This window comes from Papaver somniferum, chromosome 3 (genome assembly GCF_003573695.1).
Source record: "Papaver somniferum cultivar HN1 chromosome 3, ASM357369v1, whole genome shotgun sequence".
In the NCBI taxonomy this organism is placed as follows: domain Eukaryota; kingdom Viridiplantae; phylum Streptophyta; class Magnoliopsida; order Ranunculales; family Papaveraceae; genus Papaver; species Papaver somniferum.
Window position 1 is genome coordinate 37786620 of NC_039360.1, and position 25420 is coordinate 37812039.

Here is a 25420-nt window from a genome sequence, read left to right on the forward strand (position 1 = left end):
CATATGTACTGCTGGATAATATCCCTGAAACAACAAACAAGCACGAATTTGATAAAATAAAGAAGCGAAAACAACAAGATAATCAAAGCGATAGTTCAAATATGTTAAAAACACCATAATCTAACCAAAAAATTGAGTAATTACGATCAAGATTCATAAAAAACAAACCAAAACAAAAATAAACCTAAAACTAAGATCTATGTGTACTACCATCAATAAATAAAAACTAAGATCTATAAAACCATCAGTACGAGATATATGTACTACCAGATCGTGCAATCACGGATCTACAATCAAACATCAACAACTCAGATCTATACTACCAATCTTTAACTAAAATCACCGAGAATGGAAATGAGATTACAGATCTAAAAACTAATTGTGAATCTAGCCAGGAGTTCAAAGTGAATTAGTGTTATTAGGGTTTTTGAAACCATAGATTTGTAAATTCTAATCAAGGATTACGACCGAATTAAACAATCAAAAGAGATGAAACTTACCTTATTTGCTGGATTTTATTGATGATTCATTCAATAAAACTCGTCGGTGATGCTTTCAAACGGAGTTTCTTCGATCTTCAACACAGAGCTCGAGTCGTGGAAAAAGAAAATGAAAATGAAAATATTTGTAACTGATTTAGTCTTATCGTTATTATGTATGAAGGGTAATCCAGACATTTACCGAAAAAATCTTCCTAGTTTCGCACGTGTACAGGACCAAGTGATAAAAAATTGGGTCCATTTTTATGTTTTCTTTATATTATGGACCTCTAGTTACTGGGCTTTAGTGGGTGGACCTGCCACTAACTAATATCACTAAACTAGTACCTATAGGTAATTCCTACAATAGATAAACTAATAAGATAAAACCTTATCAATATGCGACAAACCCGTAAGATATAAACGTGGAGATAAACACCACAAAACACCTAAGACCATTGTAGAATATAACTCCCTAAAAACTCTCTACTCGTCGTACATAATTTGCATGCTTGAGCAACTGTTGGTTCTCGGGCCTCCACTAAAGCCATAGCCAATTATCCCACTTCATCGGTATCTGATTCTCCTGATGAGCTGATGCCCCTTCTCGTTAACAAGGTAACTGCGGGATGGTTGACTACCGGAAAAAAAAAAGTTACCCACTTTTTATGCTTTCTGTTAGTTTTGTTTTGTCCCATTTCAGTTTTCCATTCACATGACTAATTTTTTATTCGAAGCATCAAAAAAGGATAGGTCTTTTATTAAACATTGGATTGGATTTTGTTGACTAATTTAAGTAGCTGAATTAGTTGGCGTTTACCACCTCCATAAACTTCCTCTCGTGCCTATCCTAAAATGGGAAGAAGAAAAAACAGATAGGACTTTCATTGAAAAGGTGATATGTGAACGTGAGTGACACAATTGGAAGAGAGAAAATCTACTCTTTTTCTGATGAAACTGGGAAAAAAATTATTATAAGCACAAGACAGGATTAAGAATGTGCATGACAGATGGTAACGTCGTTTATCCATTCTATTTATGATATCATTATCCACAGGACAGTGGAGTTATTGTTAAAGTTGCATATCGTCTTTTTTTTTGATCGGTAAAGAATTTGATGCTGGCGAGTTTCAAATTCAGGTCACTGGTATTATCAATCAGTGACTTTACCGCTGTATTATAATGGCACCTGCAGCTGTATACCTCCTTTGTCCTCTTTTTTCTTTTCACACTACATTTTTAGAGGTATCTCTGACTCTGGATGTCATGTAAACACTCTTCCGGTTCCGGATAATTTATAAAGAGATGGACTCGTGGACTTTGCACTAATTTGTCAAAATGGTTTTCTTGGTAACCGGGTTTTTCATGAGATCCCTCATCTCCGGATTAGAGACTTCAGACTTCATATGATGCTTATCGAAGGATGAAAGTCATGACTAGCTCCAATTGTCGATCTCTTAAAGTCTCTAGAGTATGATACACTGACTTATCCAGAAGTATCTTTCAGCGAGACAGAGACGCGGAACTGCTTTAATATTATTTGTTATCAAGTCAGCGTTCATGTGTGAACAAAATAAATGTATGAAAAAAAGGAAAAATGCCCCTTCACAAGTTCACACACAATTTATTTTAGAGCAACTTTGTGTTTCCCAATCAAAATAAATAGCTAATTTGCATTTCTCCATTTAGAAATTGATAACACGTGAAACCCTCTTTTATGTTAACTTTACCGTTACCACCCATCCGAATAATCACGTGCAGTTCACATGTATGTCCCATAAAACAAAATTCGTACGAATTAGTAGTCCATTTGAAACCTAATTTTCTTCATATTTTTTTCACATGGTGAAAGACCTACAGTTGCAGATATCTCGGCGATGGGGGCAGTGGAGATCGTGGGATGGGAACTTGGTCAGGGAGCAGGCGATGAAGAAGATGACTATGGTTTGTTAGGGTTCGTCTAGGTGTTTTGTTTAGATTGTTGGATTGGATTAATATACAGATCTAACCTCTCTTTTTAGAGTAAAATTTGTATGACACACATGTGAACTGCACGTGGTCATTTAACTGGATGGTCACAATAGAGTTAACAGAAAAGAGGGTTTCACCTATTATCAGTTTCTAAACGGGAAAATGCAAATTAACTATCTATTTCGAGAGGGAAACACAAAATCCCTCTTTATTTTATTTTGTTACAGAACAATAATTGATCATTTAATGAAAACGGTGGTGCTATTAAGTTCTCTATTTTTCTCCTCCTTACTCTGTTCCCTCCAATCTAAACCCCACATATGAGAAATGGTGAATCCCACATGTACCTGAATGTGATTTAAATCCTGGATGTGTGGTGTAGATTGGAGGGAGCAGAGTAGGGAGGTGGAACATAGGGAGGTGAATAGCATTTTCGTAATGTATATGTGTTAGGTAGTACGTACATATGCTTAAAAAAAAAAAAAAAGTGGTACGTACGTCGTGATATTCCAAAGTTTGGAATCAGGATTTGCTAGGGACGTGAATGATTTCATCTGCAATTTCTAAGCGTATACGCTGTATGATTGTGTGGAAATTGTTTCTTTCTTTTAGTTGTGGTTTGGGCATGGCGTCGTATAATGAGTTGTTGTTTTGCTAAATGGATATATAGCTCATGCAAAATATTTTTACATCCAGGTTGCGTATCCCAATCCCACTTGATCCATAATATTCCGTTTACATGCATTAAACTTGAAAAGATAATTTGCACTTAAATTTTTCTAAATTGGGGTCTACTGTAATTAATTGGACCAACGATTACAAGACAAAAAAGAATGATTTGAGGTAAAATGAATAACCCCTTATCCAATTATTTTACTAAATGGTAAAACTACCCCTGATTGATTAGTGTTAATTTGGGTGATTAAATGATGTTTAATCAAGTTAACTCTGAAATCAATTACCATTAATTCATCATCAAAACTTGAAAAAAAATTAATTTCTTTTTTCAAAACTCGCTCCAGAATCGGTTGATGTTAGTGCAGTTGTAAAACGATTCTTGACTGAGTTTTTCAAAGGATGAAGTAATCCTAGAATCGGTTTTTTTTAATACCCAAATAAACCGATTGTAGGAATCGGGGTTTATATATGCCCACATAATCCGATTATACCTTACTTTCAGAAAAAAAAATATTCATTACATAGTTTAGGAAATTAGCGCATTACATATATAGGACAATTCAGTATGGGAATTCTAGAATTTGACACATCAAGTGTTAGTCAATGAACCTTCAAGCACGTCGATACAACGTTGTATATTCTTTATGGTGAATGAACTTAGTTTTCCCATTACGAATTCTCCATAGCCCATTGAAACGTTTCAGCTAACATTCAACGAATTCTTAAATGTTAGTATGCGAACTTTTAACGATGACACAAGTATAAATATTATCGGATTACTCACTTTTTTCACTTTTTTCCTAGAGGAGCTCGTGGATGATAGTCGTACAACATATTTCTAACTTTTATGTACTCTTGCATTGCACTTTTTATGTAATTGAATCGAAATGCCAAGTATTTTCATTTGCGGTTACTGAATAGAAAGAACTCTTTAACTCTCTTCCAAAACATTGAATAGATTTCATTCGGACGTTGACAGAATGTATTAGAAAACGATTTAACGAGACACAAATTTTCATACGGTTCTCATTCCATTTTCTAGGCTAGGTGTGTGATATGGGAGTGGCTCAAAGAGGTATAAGGACTCAACGGCTATTTTTTTCAAATTCAATTCAAATAATCGGAGTTTAGGTATGTCCACATAGCCCGATTGCGTTCCTTGCAAAATCATATAGAATGTGGCTCTCAATAATCGGAGTTTAATACTGCACATGTAACCCGATTCTCGGAAAAAAAAAAATTTACAGAAGAACTGCCACTTTTCCTTGCAAGAATCGGATTACATGTGATGCCAACATAGACCGATTGTGAAGGCTGTCAAAATATTCCTCTCAATAATCGGTCTTTAAAATGTCACTTATGATCCGATTCTTGTCAAAAAAAAAAGATACAGGAACATTTTCACTTTTCCTCACAAGAATCGGATTACATGTGATGCCAACATAAAATGATTCCTAAACTCCGGATTTTTTTGTTTTGTCAGAATGGGACTTTAAAAGTATCATTATAAACCGATTCTGAAAACTTAAAAACCATGCGAACAAAATTTATGTAATCGTTCTATTCGGCACGCATTCAAATCCCGATTCTGAAATTGTACCCCTGGTGAAATGTCAGAATCGGATTTTTTACAGGTAAATGTAAACCGATTGTGGCAGAAAAAACTTCCAGAGTCATGCATTTTTTGCACACACATATTGTAGTTGGTTCTTTTGTCGCGTCTTAGACAAACACAAACAATTTTCAAAAGAAACCAGATTCAGTCATTCATAAACTAGGATATAACCAAACATGATTCGACAATAAGTTTAAGACATAAGTTTTGAGACCATAATTATCCATAACTAAAGACATAAGTTTGAAACCATTCATTCATCAACATCCCCACCACGACCACCTCGTCCTCGTTTAGCATGTTGGGAGCTGCTCGATGCACCTTCAGAATACTTTTTTTTTTTGGGGGGGGGGGGTGTCTCTTCCTCTTTTTATTTGGATCCTCCTCCTCCACCGTTCCCCAAACTTTGCACCCGCTTCCACATCTTCGAGTCTGTTCAATTCAGCAATCATCTTTTCATTGGCCTTAACATGTTTCCCTCCCATGATAGCTAGTTATGCTTGGCTTATCAAGTGCCTAACTCGTCTTCTCTGTTTCCATTTTAAACAACAAACATTAAACAAATAATGCTAAAACAATTAACAAAACCTTAATTGAGAAGTAATACGCACCAGGAATTTGAGAGTTGTATCTTTTTTCCTCTACCTGGGGCCTCGCATCTACTCGTATCACTCGAGTATGCGAAATATTGAGGTACCATGGCATGTAACCCGGAATTGCCTCATCATTTGTTTTCAATCGACCATCCATAGCATATCCGTTGTACTCTCTCTTATCCCAATATTTACATGATGGTTAAGGGTCGTGAACAATGTCAAAATCATTATCATATGACTTGGTTTTTCTTATCTATTTTAAACTTCTTGTGCTCCTGTGGGATTTTTTGTACGTATCCGCATTGTCTTGCGACTCTTGTCGGGTTGTACATTACATTTCCTCTTAGGTGAAACAACGGCCCAAAATAACTATTTTGCTCTTCGCACCCAACCATCTTTCCTTTGGCCAAACCCTCCTTGTAAGGGTCAAAGACAATATCTTTCGTCGTCAAGTTGTCCAACTGGCGTCTCAACTTCTGATAAACCGCATCTTGGGAATTTTCCTTACACTTGTAGATGTACATGTCTCTATAAGAGTTACCGTCCCATTCCTGGTTCTCAAAATCCCTTGCAGCAAATATTGCGAAGTGCAAATATATCCACGCCTGCAGAAAAGCCATATTTCTTCCTATTTAGTTCCTGTCATCCTTAGAAGCCTTTCTCAACTCGTTCAACGAGTATGCAAGGATGGCAGTGCCCCAAAAGTATTTGTGAATCTCATCAAATGGTTGCAACAGCTAAATAAAGTTGGCATTCACACGGGCACCGGAAACTTCGGGAAAGATAACAAATCCTAGGACGTAGACTCGTAGAGGACATACGCATTGGACGTGGCGAAGATACGTCTCTGGTCACCTATTTTCCCTCAGCACGAAGTTTCTTTGTTCCACTGAAGAGTGCCCTCAACTTCGAGAGATGGAATATACTCTGCTTATACTTTCCTACTAGCATTTGTGACTTGGTCATCTCCTCATCCCATTGGAACACTTCCTTGGTGAACGCGTAAATCTTGTCCCACTCAAGATCTTGCGCATACCGTTTGTGCTTCACGGCTTTACCATCTATGCTTAGCCCGATAATGAACTTCACATCATTTGGAGTCATCGTCATTTCGCCAAACAGAAGATGAAAAGTATCGTTTCCCCGTAATATCTCTCGGCAAAGGCGGAACAAAGAGGTTTGTCGTAACCAAGATCCAAATTCTAGACTGCAGGCAACATCCCCGTAGATTGGATTAGATCGATTACTTCCTCAACTTCTCCGATGTTTGATTCTATTGCTTGCAGTGGCCAGCTCTTCATCATAGTCCCTGACGTTCCTGGCTTCATACGATGAACGGCATCCTTGTGATCCTATAAAACAAAACAAATACGATGGACAATAATCAAAACAATACAGGATAATAATTTTTATGTTACATAGCATAAGATTTAGGTAGTTACTATGGTATGACAGACGATCGCGGCCCAACTCTCTTTGTACCCCCATAACACCCGTCCTCCATCACCGGGTAACCCTAAAACAGAATCATTAGGGCCGCGAGGAAACATCTTCTCCGGGTCAGGCACGTGGACCCCTTTCTTCTTCTTTGGACTATCTTTCTTTCCATCTGTCTTACCTTGTTCTTGAGCATCTCCTCCTTGGACTTGTTCTTGAGATTCTCCTCCTTGGACTTGTTGTTGAACTTCTCATATCTCTCCATCACCTTCATCCTCACTTTCTTCTCCATCATCCTCATCCTCACTTTCTTCTCCATCACCTTCTTTGCCACCACTTTCTTCTTCATTAACTTCCTCCTCGCCACTTTATTCTTCAGAAACTTCTCTATCACCACCTCCTTCTTCAGTATGTGTATCAGAATCAGATTCTTCTTGTGATGGTTGCTATGCTTGAGGTGGTGGGTCATTGATGTGGATCGCTTTGGCTTTACTCCCCGAGCCCCTTCGCTGAGAAGCATTTAAATTTTGACCACCCTCCCGACGAGGTCTCAAACTCTAAGGAGTATCAAAGTCATTTTTCTTCTTATATTTCTTTTCGGCTTGACGTTGTTGCTTGCCCTTGTTTGGCCTGTAAAATACGGAGATAAGCGACAAATAACAATGAAATTCAATGCATATTTTTGAATTCAAGGTATACAATCAGTTTACTCGATATACATATAAAGACCAATTCCTAACATAACACATCTATAGTCGGTTTATATAAGTGTTAATGTAATCCGATTCTAACAATAAAAAGTTACACAAACATTGGGAATTCTTTCTTAATAATAATCGGTTTACTCGATACTGTTATAAAACCCGATTGTAACATTACACATCAACAATCGGATTTTATATATGCAAATGAAATATGATTGTGACTAAGCAGCGGCTACACAATCGGGCTATGTGGACACATATGTAACCCGATTCTAGAGAAAAAAAGATACGGAAAAACGGTTATCCCTACGGTTACATAATCGGGATATGTTGGTATTAACATTGTCCGATTCTAGTTCAAATTTCTCGACCCAGAAAACACATGCAGCACAATCGGGGTATGTGGGGATGAACAACAACCGATTCCTAATATAAACGGTTCTCATGTACACTAACATTAACCGATTCTGGTAAACCCGAAAATATTTGAAATCAAAATTATCGATTTTTGACCGATTGCATGTTACTAAAACCTAGTTTAGAGGATTTGGTTGATAGAAAAGTACCTGATTCGACCCATTTCCTCCTGTTGTGCGATCAAAGATGGTTCAACTTCCTCAACTGTTTTCTTCTTCGGTTTGTTTCCAATCGCTTGAACAATTCCGGGATTACTCTCACTAGGATAAGTAATTCCAGTGGATTGTTTGAATCTTGGTCATTTCGACATTTTATAGAAGAAAAAAACGATTAATCGTTTTTGGATCGTCGATGATCGACGATGTTTTGGTTTCAAAAAAATGAAAAAAGAGGGAGAAGAAGAGAAGAAGAATCGGTTTATAAGTTAGGAATTGAAACTGATTTTCAGTTTTGGGTTTTATTATTAAGAGTTAATGAGGGGGAATTTGTAGTATTAATATTTTTTAGGGGGTAAATTGGTAGTTTCAGCAAATTTAGACACCCCGTATCCTTCTCCATTGGGTGGGTGTAGAAATCTATAGGCCCAAATTAATCATAGTAGGCCCCAATTTATCCAGGTATTTTATGACATTTCCGAAAACCAATTCAACATATATACGCATTATTTTTGACGGACCAGTATATTGATGCCATTTAGATCACCTGACTAAATCTTGTGACAGGTAAAAACCACGGGGGTTTCCAGGATTTTTTTTTTCATGGACCAGCATATCCATGCCTCCTAAAGCACCTGAGAAAAATCTGGAGCTTTACTATCATTATTTATTTGTTTTTGAAAAAAGAAGGATATATTAAAAGAGGAAAAATATTTACAAGAAATTGTATAAAAGACAAAAGATCATCAAAGAATAAACTCAAACAACAAATTGCACCAGCATTACATTCTTCCACTGATGGCTAACTTGATTTGAGGAGACATATTTAAAGATGTTTGTATTTATGCTCCATATATAAAAGAATATTCACCTTAACTGAATGAATTATTTCATCCTTAGATTTAGCCCTCACTGAACTCTTCTGTTACATTCCATCCATAACTCCCAACAAATAGCAAACGGGATCAGATGTCAAACTACCTTCAATTTCTTCGATCTGAAATATATTCTACATCACCTCATTAGCTCCTTGAAATTACCTGGCATGACCCAACTGATATGCAAAGAAGAATATAGTTGTACCAAAGATGACTTGCCCATTTACAGTGAATAAATAGATGATCCAGAGTCTCCAGGGTAGCGTTAAAAAACAAGCATAAATTGGAGAGAATCACTACACCTCTGTCTTGGAGTATACTTCTTGTTGGAACAGAATAATGCAGCACAACCCAAAAAAGAAAAATCACGTTTTGAGGAGCAAACTTATTTACTAAGACTCTTGAGCACTCCCAATCAGATTCTGAATCCGTGAGAAAAGTATAAATAGATTTAGTTGAATAATCTCCAATAATATCATCTTCTGTGTCAAGAGTTAACAAAATATTCCTAATGTCATACTTAATCTCCAAGTAATCTATCCGTTCAGCCAGATTTAACTCTCTTGAAAAGAACAAACTCCAACCGACTGTATTCATATCTGACACGAAGAATTCTTTTTTCTACTAATTCTGTAGAGTCTTGGGTATTTGTCTTCCATATACCTCTTTTCAAGCCACCAATCATGCCAAAATCTTATAGAAATTTCATTCTTCACATGGAAAGAGACAACATCAAATAAATCCATATTAGATTTCAAAATATCAAACCACAAGATCCTTCCAATGGAATCATTAACTTGCAAGGGAACTAATTCATGCTCAGATGCTTTAGTCTCCTGGACACATTATCCTTCTATATAGTACCTTAAATGTCATTTAACCCTCAAATATCTATTGACTAGTGCTAAATTCCTAATACCCAATCCACCTTTCTTTTTTGAAGTACACACTCTTTTCCAGTTGACCTAATTCATCTTCTTTTGATTCTCATCTTCACCCCACAAAAACTTCCTCATGATTATATTCAACGTTTTCTCCACAGAAACTGGAAGATAATCTTTACATAAAATAAACATCTAGGCTTTCTAAAGTACTCTTAATTAAAACCACCCTACCTGCTTTATTTAGGTATTTCTTCTTCCAGGAGTAAGATTTTTCTGCATTTTTTGAATCACAATTTCCCATATCACAGTACTTCTTCTACCATCACCAATAGGCATTCCTAAGTAAGTGATAGAAAGTTACAACCCAATTCTAAAGTCAGATTCTGCACCAAATCATCAGCTCCAATACTATTCATTGAGCTCTTCTCCAAATTGATCTTTAAACCAGTAAGACCTTCAAACAATAAAAGAATTATAAGAAGTTTCCTAACCTCCAAATTTGAAGCATTTACAAAGATGATTGTATCATCTGCAAACTGTAAATGAGATACACAACTACCACCTTCTACCACCTTCAAACCTTCCAGTCTATTCTGATCCACGGCATCATTAATTAAAATAGAGAGAACCTCAACCGCAACAAGAAAAATAAATGGTGACGATGGGTCACCCTGTCTTATACCTTTAGAAGGCTATATTCTATTTGTTTCTTCACCATTTACTAGTATTGAGAATTGAGCACCTGCGATACACCATTTTATCCACTGGATGCACTTCTCACCAGACTCATTTTTGTCTAAGATAGTGAATAAAGAATTCCAATTGACATTATCAAAAGCCTTATCCATATTTATCTTACAAAAAATATCGGATTTCTTTTGCCTTAATTTGATATAAATAAATTCACTAGCAATTAGAATACCATCAAGTATTTGATTATATTTTATAAAGGCTCCTTGAGTATTAGAAATCAAACCAGGAATCACCATCTTTAGTCTTTCAGTAAGTATCTTAGAAACTACTGCTTATTAGACTTAAAGGTCTAAAATCCTTTGGAGTTGTTGAGTCTTCTTTCTTAGGGATAAGCTTTAAGAAGGACATGTTCAATCTCCAGTCAATGACCTTTATTATAAAACTCCTTCATTGCCTTCGTTACTTCACTTTTCACAGTATACCAACATGCTTTGTAGAACTCCAATTTAAAACCATCTGGCCCTGGTGCTTTATTAGCTCCACATCTCTTGATAACATTAAGAACCCCACCCCTCCCCTTCTCAAATGTCTTTCAAGCCAACTTTTTTGTACAACATCATTTTTCTTGAATTCCAAGTTCTCAAAAGAAGGAGACACAAAAGAAGTTGTTGTGAAAGGATTAGAGTAGTATTTTTGAATCTCTCTTTTGATAATCTCTTGATTGAAAACATCTACTCCTCCAATCTCCAACTTTAAAATACAATTTCTTTTTCTTTTAGCATTAGGAATGTGATGGAAATATTTTGTGTTTTTATCTCCATCTATGAAACCCCTGACTTTAGGCCTTTGAAAAAGCACTTCTAGCTCTAGTGACCTTGACTCTATTGAGATTCTGCAACAAATCAGCTCTTTCTTTTAGTTGTGAAGCAGATAAAGCTGTATTTTCCTCCGCAAGGTTTAACACCTTAATCTTCTCAGTCAAATCCTCATCCGTCTTCTTCACGTTACCAAAAGTGGCTTTTCTTCAATTCTTGATAAAGAATTTCAGATTCTGCAGCTTCTTAAAAAGAATTTAACTTGGTACCCTAGTAAATTCCACTGTATTCCACCAAACATCCACCAACTTAAGAAAATCAGGGTGTTGAAGCCAATGATTCTCAATCTTGAAACTAGATTTGTTCTTAACATGAGATGCATGTAAGATCCAACAACAAAGCATTATGATCTAAGATAGTTCTTACCAGCGCAGTTTGAGTTGCATCATTAAATTTAGAATCAAAAGAAGAACACTAAGAAATTTATCGAGTATGCAAAGTAATGGATCATCCTGCTTATTGCTCCAAGTGTAAGATCCACTATTCAAAGGTAAATCAATTAATTCTTGTTCAGAGATGAAATCATTTAAAAAATTCTTATTCCTCGCATCTCCACCAGCATTGTTTCTCTCAGCATCACTTCTAACAGAATTAACATCACTTACAAAACACCAAACCTCATGTGACCAATGTCTTACTTCTTCAAGATTTTTCCAAAAAGCTTCCCTCATGTTGTAGTCACACGAAGAATAAGCATTACTCATTATGAACCTGAAGTGGTGGTCTTCAGCATTACTCATTCTGAATCTAAAAAGATAGGATATATAATTAATTCATATCCTCTTATCTAACAACCCCAAGCTATAATTATCCCAAATAATGAGAAGACCACCACTGTTGCCTGCAGATCCTTGTGAAGGTATAAACTCTCATCCAATATAAAAATCATGTCATAATTGCCTAATAAACCAAGAAGAAAAATAAGCAATTTTAGTTTCTTGGATTGTACATATCAAACATCTATGAGCTGCAATCAAATCTTTAACAGTTATTTGTTTATTGTATACATTTAATCCTCTTATGTTCCAATTTAAGATTTTATTTCCCATTAGAAACCACAATCTCCCTTCAACTAACTTCTTTCAATTTCTCATTCAACTCCTTAGAACTGTATGAGTCATTAGATTCACAACTATCTTGAACCTTCTTACCATATGCAGTGGTTATGTATGTATCTCTATATTTAAACAAGATTTATTCAATAAATTCATTTGCCTGGTTTCATATTTTGAAGTGATACCACCAAGCTTCCTACATAGCTCAAACACCAGTTTAGAAGTATAAAAAATTACTTCATTGGAGTCAATATTGGTTCCCTAAATATCCCCCAGGTTGATTAAAATTTGATCATCCACCACATTAAAAAGATTAACATGGGAAGCTGGAGCATCCATTGCAGTCGTAGCCATCTCACCCACCTGACTCTCATGCACAACCAAATGTAGGTCATTAGGCAAATATGGGGAATCAAACCTTTGGTTTGCATTTAAGTCCAAAAACTCCTCAACACCAGAAGAAAGAGAACTCCACCTGTATATCCCTCTCTCCTGGGTGAAGACTGACTACCATATTTTGATTGAGAAACAAAGTGTTTGGGAACTACAGCACCACATCCAAACTGACTTTGTGTTCTAGCAGCCTTTGCAGCCAATACACTATCAATTAATTCCAACCTAGAATGGATCGATGGGTATTACACCTGCACATCCATCATCATCTAACATTTGAAATTTATTGACAATAGAGGTTACAACTCTATTCTGAGAAATTATCCCATCACCAATATTCTCAAAAACAGAGTCATTAACCTCTCTCACAAAAGCTTTATTGAACTCAACGTCAACAAAACCCCTGGAGCTACAAAGAAAATGATCAACTCCCTGATCTTTTCTTGCTAGAGACGAGCCCTCAAAGTGTATCGGGTTAGTCATAGAAGTTGACTTGTTCTCCAATCCAAGAATTGAATTTGTACATCAATTCACCCGATCTGACTCGCCGGAAACCGATTCTGTGACTCAGACTGATTTAGCCCCTGAAAAAGCGGGAGGAGATATTTTTGAATTTGAATTTTTCCAATCAAACTCATTAAGTAGCCTAATATACTCCTTCATTGGCACCTTATTCTTAGGATCGAATTTGAAATCCCATTCAATCGAGATTGCCCATTTCTGGTCTCCATCTTCCACCACAAGAATCGTCGAATATCTGAGAAATCCCCTTTGATTCTGAAGAAATTTGAATTTGCCAACTTCAAAGAACAAGTAGAAATTTCAATTAATCCGCCCAACAAATCTCCAATAGATCTGAATAATTTAGAATTCAAAAATGTTTGAGGAATATCACGGATCTTTAACCATTTTCCAAAATTTACCGTAGCCTGAATTGGAATAATGTGATCACGTGATTGAACTGACTTGACTGACATTAAATTCTTCATAATTGATTCCTCTCGATTAACGAATTGAGATATGTTGACAATAACATTGTCCACAATAATCTTCTTTGGCCTTTATATATCAAGCCAATACTCCTTCTGGAGAACCACTTTCGCAAATTGCTAATCAGTAATTTCAAAATCAATAAAGGAGTCCCATCAGCCGATTTCTCACCTCCCTAGTCAGTCTCTACCATCTAACAAATCCTTCAACTTTAATCATCCCCACATAAGGTTTGATTTGAATTTATTTATTTGGTAAAGCTTATGCAAAATCAGAACTAATTGGTAATGGCTGGATGGTTTTCCAAAGCAGATTATTATCTTTCAGCATCCTATGAATCTCCTTGCAAAGCATAGCCCAATAAAATCTTCCCTCTCCACATAGTGCACAAAGCATAAGATCTAACCCCATCCCCTCTCCTAACTCTTGAAATCCTCATATATCGACCTGCTTCATTCTCCCTCACCTCACAGAGATACAAAGATTCACCTTCTCTTTTTGGCCATCTTCTTCCCCTTCACAAGATGAAATTCTAGCTTCCTCTAAAACATCCACCAACCAACAAGCAACATCCGCAGAGAACGGAATCTATGAGCTAAATCCATTAATTTTCCTCTCCTCCAATCTTAGTTCTTTAGATCTCAATGAAACCATGAAAAATTTCTTTCAAGGTAGAGTGCTTCTTTTCGCTCCTTCCCTTCATTTCTCTCAATTTCCCTTCATCATTATTTTAACAGACGAGTATATCGATTCCTCTTACAACACCAAATTAATTTCTATGACAGGTAATAACCATGGACCTTTTCATCCATGCCATACTTGACCACGTCAATATACGAAAATTTACCGAAAGAACGACCCCTCAACCTCCAGTACAAATGCATTACCATTCCTAGTTTTTGTTATGAACTTTTTTCTTTTTCTTGATAGACTAGTTTCTTTTGTCATCTAAACATAGTAAAAAATACGGCAATGCTATTTGGCTTCCTAATCTCCACCTCCCTATTCTCCTCCCTATAATCTAAATTCCACATTAAGGGAATGGTGAACTCTACCTGAACCTGAATGCAGATCACGATATGGATATGGGGCTTAGATTATAGGGAGGTGGAGAATAGGGAGCCAACTAGCATTTTCGTAAAAAACACTCATTTAACACTTTTTCATCCATGCCACGTAAGAAATTTAGTTTTCCCACACGATGACAACTGTCAAATAATAATCGAAGTCAAACAAAAAGAAGCAGCCAATTACATTCCTCCACGTGTCACTTGACATCGCCGTTGAGCTCGTGGGTTGTTATTTGTTGCTGAAAATCAGAACCAAGATCTCTGGAAATTATAAACGTCACAGAATTAGAAAATTTTGCCGAATAAGAAAACAAACAGAAACTTCGTTTTTCCTTAAAATGTGTAATTTTTTCTCAGTAAATTAGTTAACAAAATTAACCAAACAAGAATCCATTATTTAATCCTGATCCTAATCCAATCCAACAATATTATTTTATTATCTCTTCGTTTTCAGAGATAAAAATCATAAGTCTCCATTCCCTAGAAATTTATTAGTCATTACTCTGTTTTCTCTGTTATTTCTCGGTATCAGGATAAACTTAGAATTGAGAGAAAAAATGGATCAGAAAGGAGAACAAGTATATGTTGGATCAATTGATCAAGGAACAACAAGTACAAGATTTATTATCTATGATAAATCAGCTAAAACTATTGCATCTCATCAAACTGAATTCACTCAGTTCTATCCAGAAGCAGGGTAATAATAATTCATCAAAATTTTCATCTTTTTTTAATTGAATTTCTCTGTTTTTAATGATTTGTGTTTGGGTTATGATGATCACAGATGGGTAGAACACAATCCAATAGAGATATTAGAAAGTGTGAGACTTTGTATGGCAAAAGCATTAGATAAAGCAACAGCTGATGGATATAATGTTGATGAAGGATTAAAAGCTATTGGGATTACAAATCAGAGAGAAACTACTCTTGTTTGGAGTAAATCTTCTGGGTTACCTCTACATAATGCTATCGTTTGGATGGATGCCAGAACTACTAGTATTTGCAGGTAATTCTTTATTTTTATTTTGATAAAAAAAAGATCAAATTTTTATTCTTTGAGAAAGAAATTACTGTTGGTAAATTTTTGGACTTTGATCAATTTTAAGATCTGGGTTATGTTTATTTTTGGATTTTGATTCAAACCCATGTTTGAGTTTATCCAGATTATGATTCTGACTTTGTGTCTCTTCAATTTATAGAAGCCTAGTTTTTTTTTTTCTTTTTTAAGATTGTTGAATTGAATTTGTGTTTGGGTCATTTGTGATAATAGGAGATTAGAGAAAGAATTATCAGGAGGAAGAACTCATTTTGTGGAAACATGTGGATTGCCGATTAGTACATACTTTAGTGCATTGAAACTTCTGTGGTTAATGGAAAATGTTGAAGCAGTGAAAACAGCTATAAAGAATGGGGATGCCTTGTTCGGAACAATCGATACATGGTTGATCTGGAATTTAACTGGTGGTTGTGGCGGAGAACAAACCGAACCCGGTTTACACGTAACTGATGTTTCGAATGCATCTAGAACGATGCTCATGAACATCAAAAGTTTGAGTTGGGATGAAGCTACATTGAAAACTTTAGGAATTCCAATTGAAATCTTACCGAAAATCATTAGTAATTCCGAAGTTATTGGTAAAATTGGGATAGGATGGCCAATTACTGGTATTCCTATTTCTGGATGTCTTGGTGATCAACATGCTGCAATGGTTGGTCAGGCTTGTAAGAAAGGTGAGGCGAAGAGCACTTATGGAACTGGTGCTTTTATACTGTTGAATACTGGTGAAGAAGCTGTCACTTCAACCCATGGGTTACTGACTACTCTCGCTTACAAACTCGGTCCTAATGCACCAACGAATTATGCTTTGGAGGGTTCAATTGCTATTGCTGGTGCAGCAGTTCAATGGTTAAGGGATAGTCTTGGTATAATTCAGAGTGCTAGTGAGATTGAAGAACTGGCAGGGAAAGTTGAGAACACTGGTGGAGTTTATTTTGTTCCTGCGTTTAATGGTCTATTTGCACCTTGGTGGCGTGATGATGCTCGTGGGATTTGCATCGGGATCACTAGATTTACTAACAAATCTCACATCGCACGTTCTGTTCTCGAGAGCATGTGTTTCCAGGTTAAAGATGTGTTAGACTCAATGCACAAGGATGCTGGGGAGAAGGGCGAAGTGAAAAATGAGAATGGAGATTTTGTGCTCAGAGTTGATGGTGGAGCAACTATTAACAATCTATTGATGCAAATTCAGGTTCCTATTCCCTCATTTAACTCGTTTAAGAATGGAAATATGCTCGTTATTTCTTCTGTAGCTATATTTTGATCAGGACCAGTAGATATAGTTTTCTGAATATTTGATCAAAAGGAACCATAAGTCACTAACTCAATCTCTAACTGACATTCCATGTTCTAATCTTGGAAATTCTTTCTAGTTCTATAAACCCTTGAACGTTAGAGGATACTACTCTACTTTACCAGGAATATTTTGCTGGTTCTTTTGATATATTTTGTTTAAAATTCAGTTTCTTTGATTCCTATTCAACTCTATTCTAATGCTACTTTATTTTTCATATTGTAAAAGAAGTGCACCGTACAAATTGATTAAGATGCGATTCTGAACTGTTTGCTTTCAAAATAACTAAGAACCCTTGTCAAATTGTTCAACATTGTCATCAGTCCAAGGACCTAATCTTTGTTATCTTAATTGGATATAAACAGGCGGATTTGTTGGGATGTCCAGTCGTTAGACCAGCTAACATTGAAACCACGGCTCTTGGAGCAGCCTATGCTGCTGGGTTAGCTGTAGGAGTTTGGACAGAACAGGATGTCTTTTCTGACGAAGCCAAGCAAGAGAAACCTACCACTTTCCAGCCTAACTTGGATGAGGAGCTAAGGAAGAAAAGAGTGGAGTCTTGGTGTAAAGCTGTCTCGAGAACTTTCGATTTGGCCGACCTTTCCCTCTAAATCCCTCTTACACTTTCTATTGTCTGTCAATTTCTTCTGTTAATGTTATATTTTCTTCCTTTAATTTATGAACTTAAAACTTTTAATTTTGGAATAAGAAACCTGTGCGGCTTTTCAAATCTATTGTTCATATAAAATTGGGAGTAAATTGTAGGTTTTTCGGAAATCTATTTTTCTGGCAGGTTTCAAGTAAAACCCAGTACATTGCACAGTATTTACAGGATGTTCTCCAGTTTTAATCAACTCCGCACATGCTGCACTGCACCAAATGAGATTCTGCGCAGAAGCTTTTTAATTTTGAACCTGCCCTGCTAAGGCACTACTAGTTAACGAAATACTCAGTGATATGTTAAAAAGAACTCAAAACCCAAATCTGGAACTCATTACTGTAATGGAAAATCTCAGGAATCAAAACTAATCAGAAATTTTTCTGGAGATCAATTTGTGCAACGTAACTCAGGCCTCGTTTACCACTAAATTCTCATGTGACAAAAATCTGCCCTGCTATAGAATCGATATTCTTTGATTCTGTTTCAAGGAAACATCAAAATGCAATGTCTAAAAGGATCAAGGAGGTACCCCAAGAAAATTGAGCTTGGATTACAGCCAACAAAATCCATCACCATACACCTCACCCGACCTTAAAAATTATAATTATACAATAACAAATTTGAAAGACCACTGAAACAGTCGGCCAAGTTCTATGAGTGAAACTGCATAACCTGCAAATAATGATATAACCTATTTGGAACAAGCTATAAGATGTATGCTTATAAACAAAAGAACTACAAAAATGAAAAGGAACACAACAATTAACTACACAGTACATACTTCTATGGCGCTACAACAGAACGTGATTGGTTTCTTCCAAGACCAAGACCTAATCCTAATGGAGTGTTGTCAGATGCTTGCGCATGATTCTTTTTGTGATCGGAACTACTATGGTTACTGTGGTTGCACTGAGAAGAATGCACGTGTCCTTGATGTCTTGTATTCTTAGAATCAATGTCAACAGATACGTGACTGTTTGACGTGTTATCCTCACCATTTAGCGAAGTTGAATTTCTTGTCATTGGCGTCATTACTATTCCCTCGGAATCAGTTTGGTCTTCAATCAGCTCCACATCCTCATTGTAGCCCTTAAATATAAAATCAGAGCAATTCTTTCGGATCCCGTGATCATATGGATTTCTGAAGCGACCAGTAGAACTTCTAAGGTAGCTGTAACGCATAGCGTTCGCCATTTCATTTGTTGTGATGTTACGAGATATCTACAGCAAATATGAATAGCAAAGATAGTTGAGCTACTAAAAAAAATGGTGTAATCTTGTAAAATATGTGTCTCAGATTCATAACACAGTAGGAAAGGAAAGTCAAAATGGCAGCATGAGTCTCAAATAAACGTTACAGAAAATTGCAATCAAATCAAAGCTAAATTCCTCGCTTTTTATGGAGAAATATTAGTTGGGGAAGCATATGAAGATGGTTCAGTAATATATTAAGCCGGCAGAATTGAGTGGGAGTTTAAAACAAAGTCTAAATCACAGAAAGACTATGCTGATAAAAGAGTTAAGTTGCCTTATAAGACCATATTATAAATAGTACTCCGTTCCTTAAAAAAGAGATACTTAGGGGTGTATTTCCCACACTACTGTTAAACTTACTCCTGTCGAGGATATTATTTGAGGATAGAAATGGCAAAAAGAATCAAACACTATTCCCTTAATTTTCTTAATGTGCAAATAATGAAAGTAATCTCTTTTAAAAGGACAAAGGGAGTAAATCATAATATTTGTGGTGATTATTTGGGGCTGGAGCTTCCAAAAGAACCTGGGTAAATGTGTCCATATAATTTCTTAAACAGGTGCAACCCATTCTGATCAATTCTGTACACAATGGGTTTATCTTACCAAGCCAGGTTGTAACTAGATGGAATTTGATTCATAAAAAGAGGTCAAGATAAGTGATAACTTCCTAAGTTTTACGCTTTTATCTGAACTACGACTCTAGATTTCATTGACATACCTGTGAAGCTTGTACCACAGTTAAAACTGCAACACCGAAGAAGAGAAAAAAGTCTACAACCAGAAATAGTACAGCACCAGTATGACGAATAGCAGCATGATTCATCCACGCACCAAAAGTAGATGGAGCCATTGGGTCGCTCCAAATTCCTGCATTAGTAGTCTATTAATTCTTGTAGGACGAACTCAATGTCTTGCTAATACTAAAGAAAAAGAGCAACACCACCGAAGACATACTTATACAAGCGACTGTGCCAGTGACCATCATTGCAGAAACTTCTAGAATGAGAAACAAGAAGAAATCCCACTTGTTTTTCTGCAATTAAAAAAATGATACTCAGTTAACCAGGTGAACATAATCAACAGCTAGAAACTCGGGAAAATAAAAATATCATGAGAAACACAATTGGAAACCTAAGCTGTAGTAAGATTAACATTACCTTGCCAATACAATTTGATACCCAAGGACAGTGATGATCAAACTGCTCAACACAGCGATCACATGTAGAACAATGTTTAGAGCGAAGTGGCCTGACAATCTAAACAAGAATCCAGATACACGAATTAGATATGACAATGAAGAGCTACAGGAAAGAAGTAATTTAAATCTTAGATAGAAGAAACCTTGCATGTCGCACAAAGCTGAGACCAATTCCCAGCCAGCAAAGCAGGATTGTTAACCTCAATCTTCAATAAAGGCTCCTGTTTTAAAATCATAAACCAAACTCACACTCTGCAATGTCTTGGAGAAAAAACAGGAAATTTGCAAGAGCTTGTTCAAATGTAAGCATGCCATAGCAGGTTTGACATTCCCGATGTAAAACGCTTGTCAACATTAGCTCACATGTCTCGCAGAAGGAATGTAAATGGACCAAATTGACCAATGGAAAGAAATGTAACTCACATCATCTTTGACATTCTGCGGATCATGTACATTCATTCTGATGAAACCTGGATCCTTCCTAGAAGTACCAAATAAGTAGACAAACAAAAATAGCGTTGGTGAATAACGAACAAAACATAGCTCAGTCACATATATGTGAAATAGTGAAATGTAACATGATGCCAAATGCCAACACATGCAGGTGAACATCAACATTATGCTTTTCAAGAAAAACTTACGTTGCATAAAAGAACTAAATCATAACAGAAAGTAATGGTGAAAGCGCAAGTAGTTGGTCATGAGATAAAACAGTTAATATATCTGAAAATTTTCAATTTTATTTGTGAAATTTACAAGGATTAAAGAGAAACACTGTTACCTCCCTTTTCAAATTAAAACAGATAAAAGTAGCATCTTATTTCTTAATGAATGAGGGCACTACAAGCCGGGGAGCAAGAAGAATATTGACCATCAAGGTGCTGATTCACCCGATACTTGTTACTTTAAGTCATATAACATTTTGCGATGTCTTAGTTTAGTTTAAATGGTGACTGAAATGAGAAAATTATGAGTTTTATCATTTCATACCAGAAACTAGTTTAAGTAGTTTGGAAACGTCCCAAGTATCAGCATTTATCAAACAAGGAACCTACAACCTTGGCTGGAGTCTGGACAACCCAAAACTAAAACTGGGGCAGTATTTAATGGACACTACTAATAATGAAATTAATCTTTTGGGGTACAGAATAAGCTATTTTTTTAAACTGATAACGCGGATTCATTTTATTTATTTTCGTTTTTTACCAATGCTTAATAATTGCTCGTATAGCTCGCCTTCAAAAGCTACATTCCCATAGATATAATTGTAACCCCTTATGCAAACAAGATAAATCTAACCACCGTCAATTATAACCCACAGACGCCATTAAAAGTCAGATAGTTAGAAATCTACAAGACATACCTGCTACATCTATAGAACAAAAGCAATCCGCCAGTTGCTAGAAAAACTCCCAACCATGCAAAAAGCCCAAATGTAAATGATAACTGAGGCAGATTTGATGCTGCAACCAATGAGATAATATAAATAAAAGTAATGTCCACTGAAGTAAATATTTTTCCAAGAAATAAATTCTAGTCACAAAAGTTTAACAAAGACCTACCCCTGATAACTGACTGTTCATAAGTCACAAGAAGCACTGCAATTATACACCACAACAGAGGTGCAAGCCCTAATTTAGCTATTTTACCAAGGCGAGTGTTCCCATCACATCGTTTATCGAACAATCTTCTTGCATTTCCCTGCACAATCAAATATAATACAAACCTAAGCATCCATATTGAATGCCAATAAGTACAAGATAAATATAACAATAAAAGACCTAAAGAGAAGTTGCTATCCTTCAATAACAGATTATTATAGTTTTCCTACTCAAGACTTTTCTTCCACCAGAGCACTGAAAACATCATTTTGCAACACAAATATGAAATATCAATCAAAACGCATGCTTTGGCATTAAAATACCTACAAGAAAAAAAGCAACTTGTCGATGGTTCTTATCAGAGGCAAGTTGTGCTGGTGTAAAGCCAGTTTTGTCGGTCACCATTAAATCCTCTTTTTTTCCTGCCTGAACAAGCACCGTGCATGCCTCTAGATTCCCTCTAATGGCAGCCCAATGCAAAGGAGTGCAACCTAAAAGTAAAGGACCACGACGGCTTTAGTCATGAAAAATAATCACAGTGATTCCTTAACTACAATTTGCAAAAAACACAAAAAATAAAGAAGATTATACCCTCTTTGTCTTGCCGTCCTCTGTATGCATCCAGAAATAAAAGAAGGCGTATACAATCAGCAAAACCTTTATACGCTGCCCTACGGACCTCAGAAGTAAAATTAAAAATCAAAATAAAACCCATGATGCTGTCTTTATATACGAAAAACATCCTCAAAATACTCTGAATCAGAAAGCAATGAATTGGAATATCAGACGAGTGATACAATAGTGGAAACGAAATTACTCAGAAGAGAGAAGAAACTAAAGACCACTCATCATGTATGTTTTCATCAGCAAACAACAGCTTTGATACATCAATAGAACATGTTAAACCATAATAAAAGCAAAAACAAGATTTACTTTTGTCATAAACTGTACAAGAAGGACTGAAGGCTAGGTTCTGAATGGTGTCTAGGATTTCCTGATGATGTTGTTGTTCAGTTTATTGTCTCACCTCTTTAGCCTCTCGAGTTTAACATGTGAGTGCAAAAGTTGAAGGTAAATAGTTTTCCTTCCTGTTCTAACTAGTAATTATGCTTGATTTACTTTACATGCCAAAACCATCTAGCAAACATAGGCTTATCCTAAGAAGTTATATAATTGATATTTCAGACATTCTTAAGAAGTTACAAATTTACCCCATGAGCATTGCATAATGAGATCCAAAGATAACTGCATCTCTAATCTGTTCAAAATAGTTACAACTTCAGCAATTGAAGGTCTATTTTTTTGAGTATTACCAACACAAGCTGAAGCAACAAGCAAGTTTAGCTAATCTAGAGACAGGTTTTATATCTAGGATCTAAAACTTCAATAATTCCAAAATTTCTAATTAGAGGTATATCCCAATCAACAAGTAATCCATCTTCAACACTTCTTCCACTTAAAATTTCTATCAAAACAAATCCAAATCCATAACGTCAGAAAATCTCTCCTAGTTTCCTTACTATACAAGACAGAAAAGTGTTCCACCAATATGATTCAGTTACGCATATTTTTGCAGCTACTAAACTATCAATGTACCAAAAGCAAGAAGCTCCAAAAAAGCAGATAAATTGCTTAAGTTTATAAAGATATTAGAATAAATGCAAACTTTGCAGTATAAGAAACGAAATAAATGAAGTAGTAAGGCCTTTCAAATAGTTCAAGTACCAGTGCAGAGGACTTCTTCCGTCATTATCAGGCATATCTGGATCCGCATTCCATTTGGTAACAATATGATATAGAAACGCTGTCTGACCATATTGTGCTGCAACATGAGTCGTCTGCAACCAAGTGACATGTGATCAGCGCGACCAACGACACAGAAATTGTAAGAAGACACACTAAAAAGAATGATACAGTGAAACCACAAATTTCAACATTTTTACCAAATAAACAAGATATCTATTATATTCATCGTTTCACTATGAGTTACAAGTATCAAGTAGTAATCAATACTAAAACAGCACGCAGGACTTTCATTTAATTTGGGCTCTGTAGAGCCCTTAAAAAAATCAATTTAAGGCTATCAAGCCCAATACATACTGCCTTAAAAGTTTAACTTTCACATTAAATAACTGATGCTCTTGTTGAATATACAATAAAAGAATTTCCTTCCTCATACGAAAGCCTTTCCTACTTAGACCCTACAGAGTTCTTACTCTCATTCAGCAAAGCAAATACGAAAATACACAACAATTAGACTCTAAAAGTTAAAGTAAACAATCTACAAATTAACTTACCAACCTCATGGTCCTCCCCCATTCCAACTATAAAACATGATTAACTAACTAAACACAATCAAGATATACAAATTTGCCTTTTGTTATTAACTCATCCAAATCCAATCTTCAAAGAATTTTTCGACCACTTAGTCTAAAGTAGTTATCATACATAAGTTTTAAGTGGACTATGTTTTTCCTCATCTACTAGCTCTCTCCTCTCTTTATACACCATTCAACACAAGTAAGGGTCTAATGAAATTCGAATACTCAAAAAATCTAACCTGATAACCATATAAATCCGTGGCATTAACGCGAGCACCTTCCTTAAGTAATAACTCAGCAACTTGAACTGCACCTCTCACAGCACTCCAATGTAATGCTGATTGCCCCGTATGATCAGATGCATTCACGTCTCCACCATGCTGTTATTCATCAAAACACATACAATAAAACACATAAATATATCAAACCCAAAAAAAATTACAATTTTTTTTTTACAAAAAACCAAAAATTAGGGCAAGACCTCGATAATATACTGAGCAGCAGCAGTTCGATTATTTAACGAAGCCCATTGTAAAGCATAATAACCTAAACCATCTGGTTCAGAAACTGAACAACCTTCAGACTCAACCAATCTTTGTAACTTCTCCATATCACCATATGCTGCTGCTGTATACACATCATTCCGTAAACTCTCATCATTATCATTCTTGTTATTAGTCTCCGTTGATGAAACCACTTCATTTTTCCCATTATTTGTTGTTGTTTTCTCGATCTCTTCTTCTTCGACAACAACCTCAATCTCAGACGACATTTTCTTCTAAATTTTTACAACAATTTCATTACTTGGTGGATCTGGATGAGGATTTGGGGAGATTTAAGTTAGAATTTTCAATCGGGATTGACTAGGTTTTTTTTCTTTTGGTCTCTTCTCCGATTGAGGAAGAGATGGAGAGATGGTGGACGAAGAGAGAGACCAAGAATAACCAGAGTTGAATGGAAATCCGGATTTGTATTTGAATGGGGGAAGAAGAAAACAGAATAATTTATTAGTTATTGATTGATTGAAATTTCTTGCTTTCTTCATTCATGGGAAACTTAATAGACGGCACATGGTTTTTGTTTGATTTTTTAAGCCAAGGTCCGTCCATCTCCAGTGTGGTTATCCTAAAAACCTGAA

General features: G+C 35.9%; 2 protein-coding genes across 2 annotated transcripts; one reads left to right on the forward strand and one right to left on the reverse strand.

Annotated features, from left to right (window-relative positions):
- The first annotated feature begins 15173 nt into the window (after positions 1-15173).
- LOC113355896 (glycerol kinase-like) lies at positions 15174-18017 on the forward strand. Its single transcript, XM_026598868.1, has 4 exons — positions 15174-15587; positions 15675-15896; positions 16161-17142; positions 17610-18017. The coding sequence occupies exons 1-4, from the start codon at positions 15448-15450 to the stop codon at positions 17853-17855; spliced, it is 1590 nt and encodes a 529-aa protein (XP_026454653.1). The 5' UTR covers positions 15174-15447; the 3' UTR covers positions 17856-18017.
- A 414-nt stretch (positions 18018-18431) lies between these two features.
- On the reverse strand, positions 18432-25397 carry LOC113355897 (protein S-acyltransferase 24-like). Its single transcript, XM_026598869.1, has 13 exons — positions 24764-25397; positions 24522-24662; positions 23687-23799; positions 22553-22632; positions 22289-22452; positions 21923-22061; positions 21724-21823; positions 20784-20841; positions 20504-20581; positions 20320-20418; positions 20117-20195; positions 19881-20029; positions 18432-19126 (listed from the first exon to the last, which is right to left on the reverse strand). The coding sequence occupies exons 1-13, from the start codon at positions 25052-25054 to the stop codon at positions 18689-18691; spliced, it is 1929 nt and encodes a 642-aa protein (XP_026454654.1). The 5' UTR covers positions 25055-25397; the 3' UTR covers positions 18432-18688.
- Positions 25398-25420: the final 23 nt, after the last annotated feature.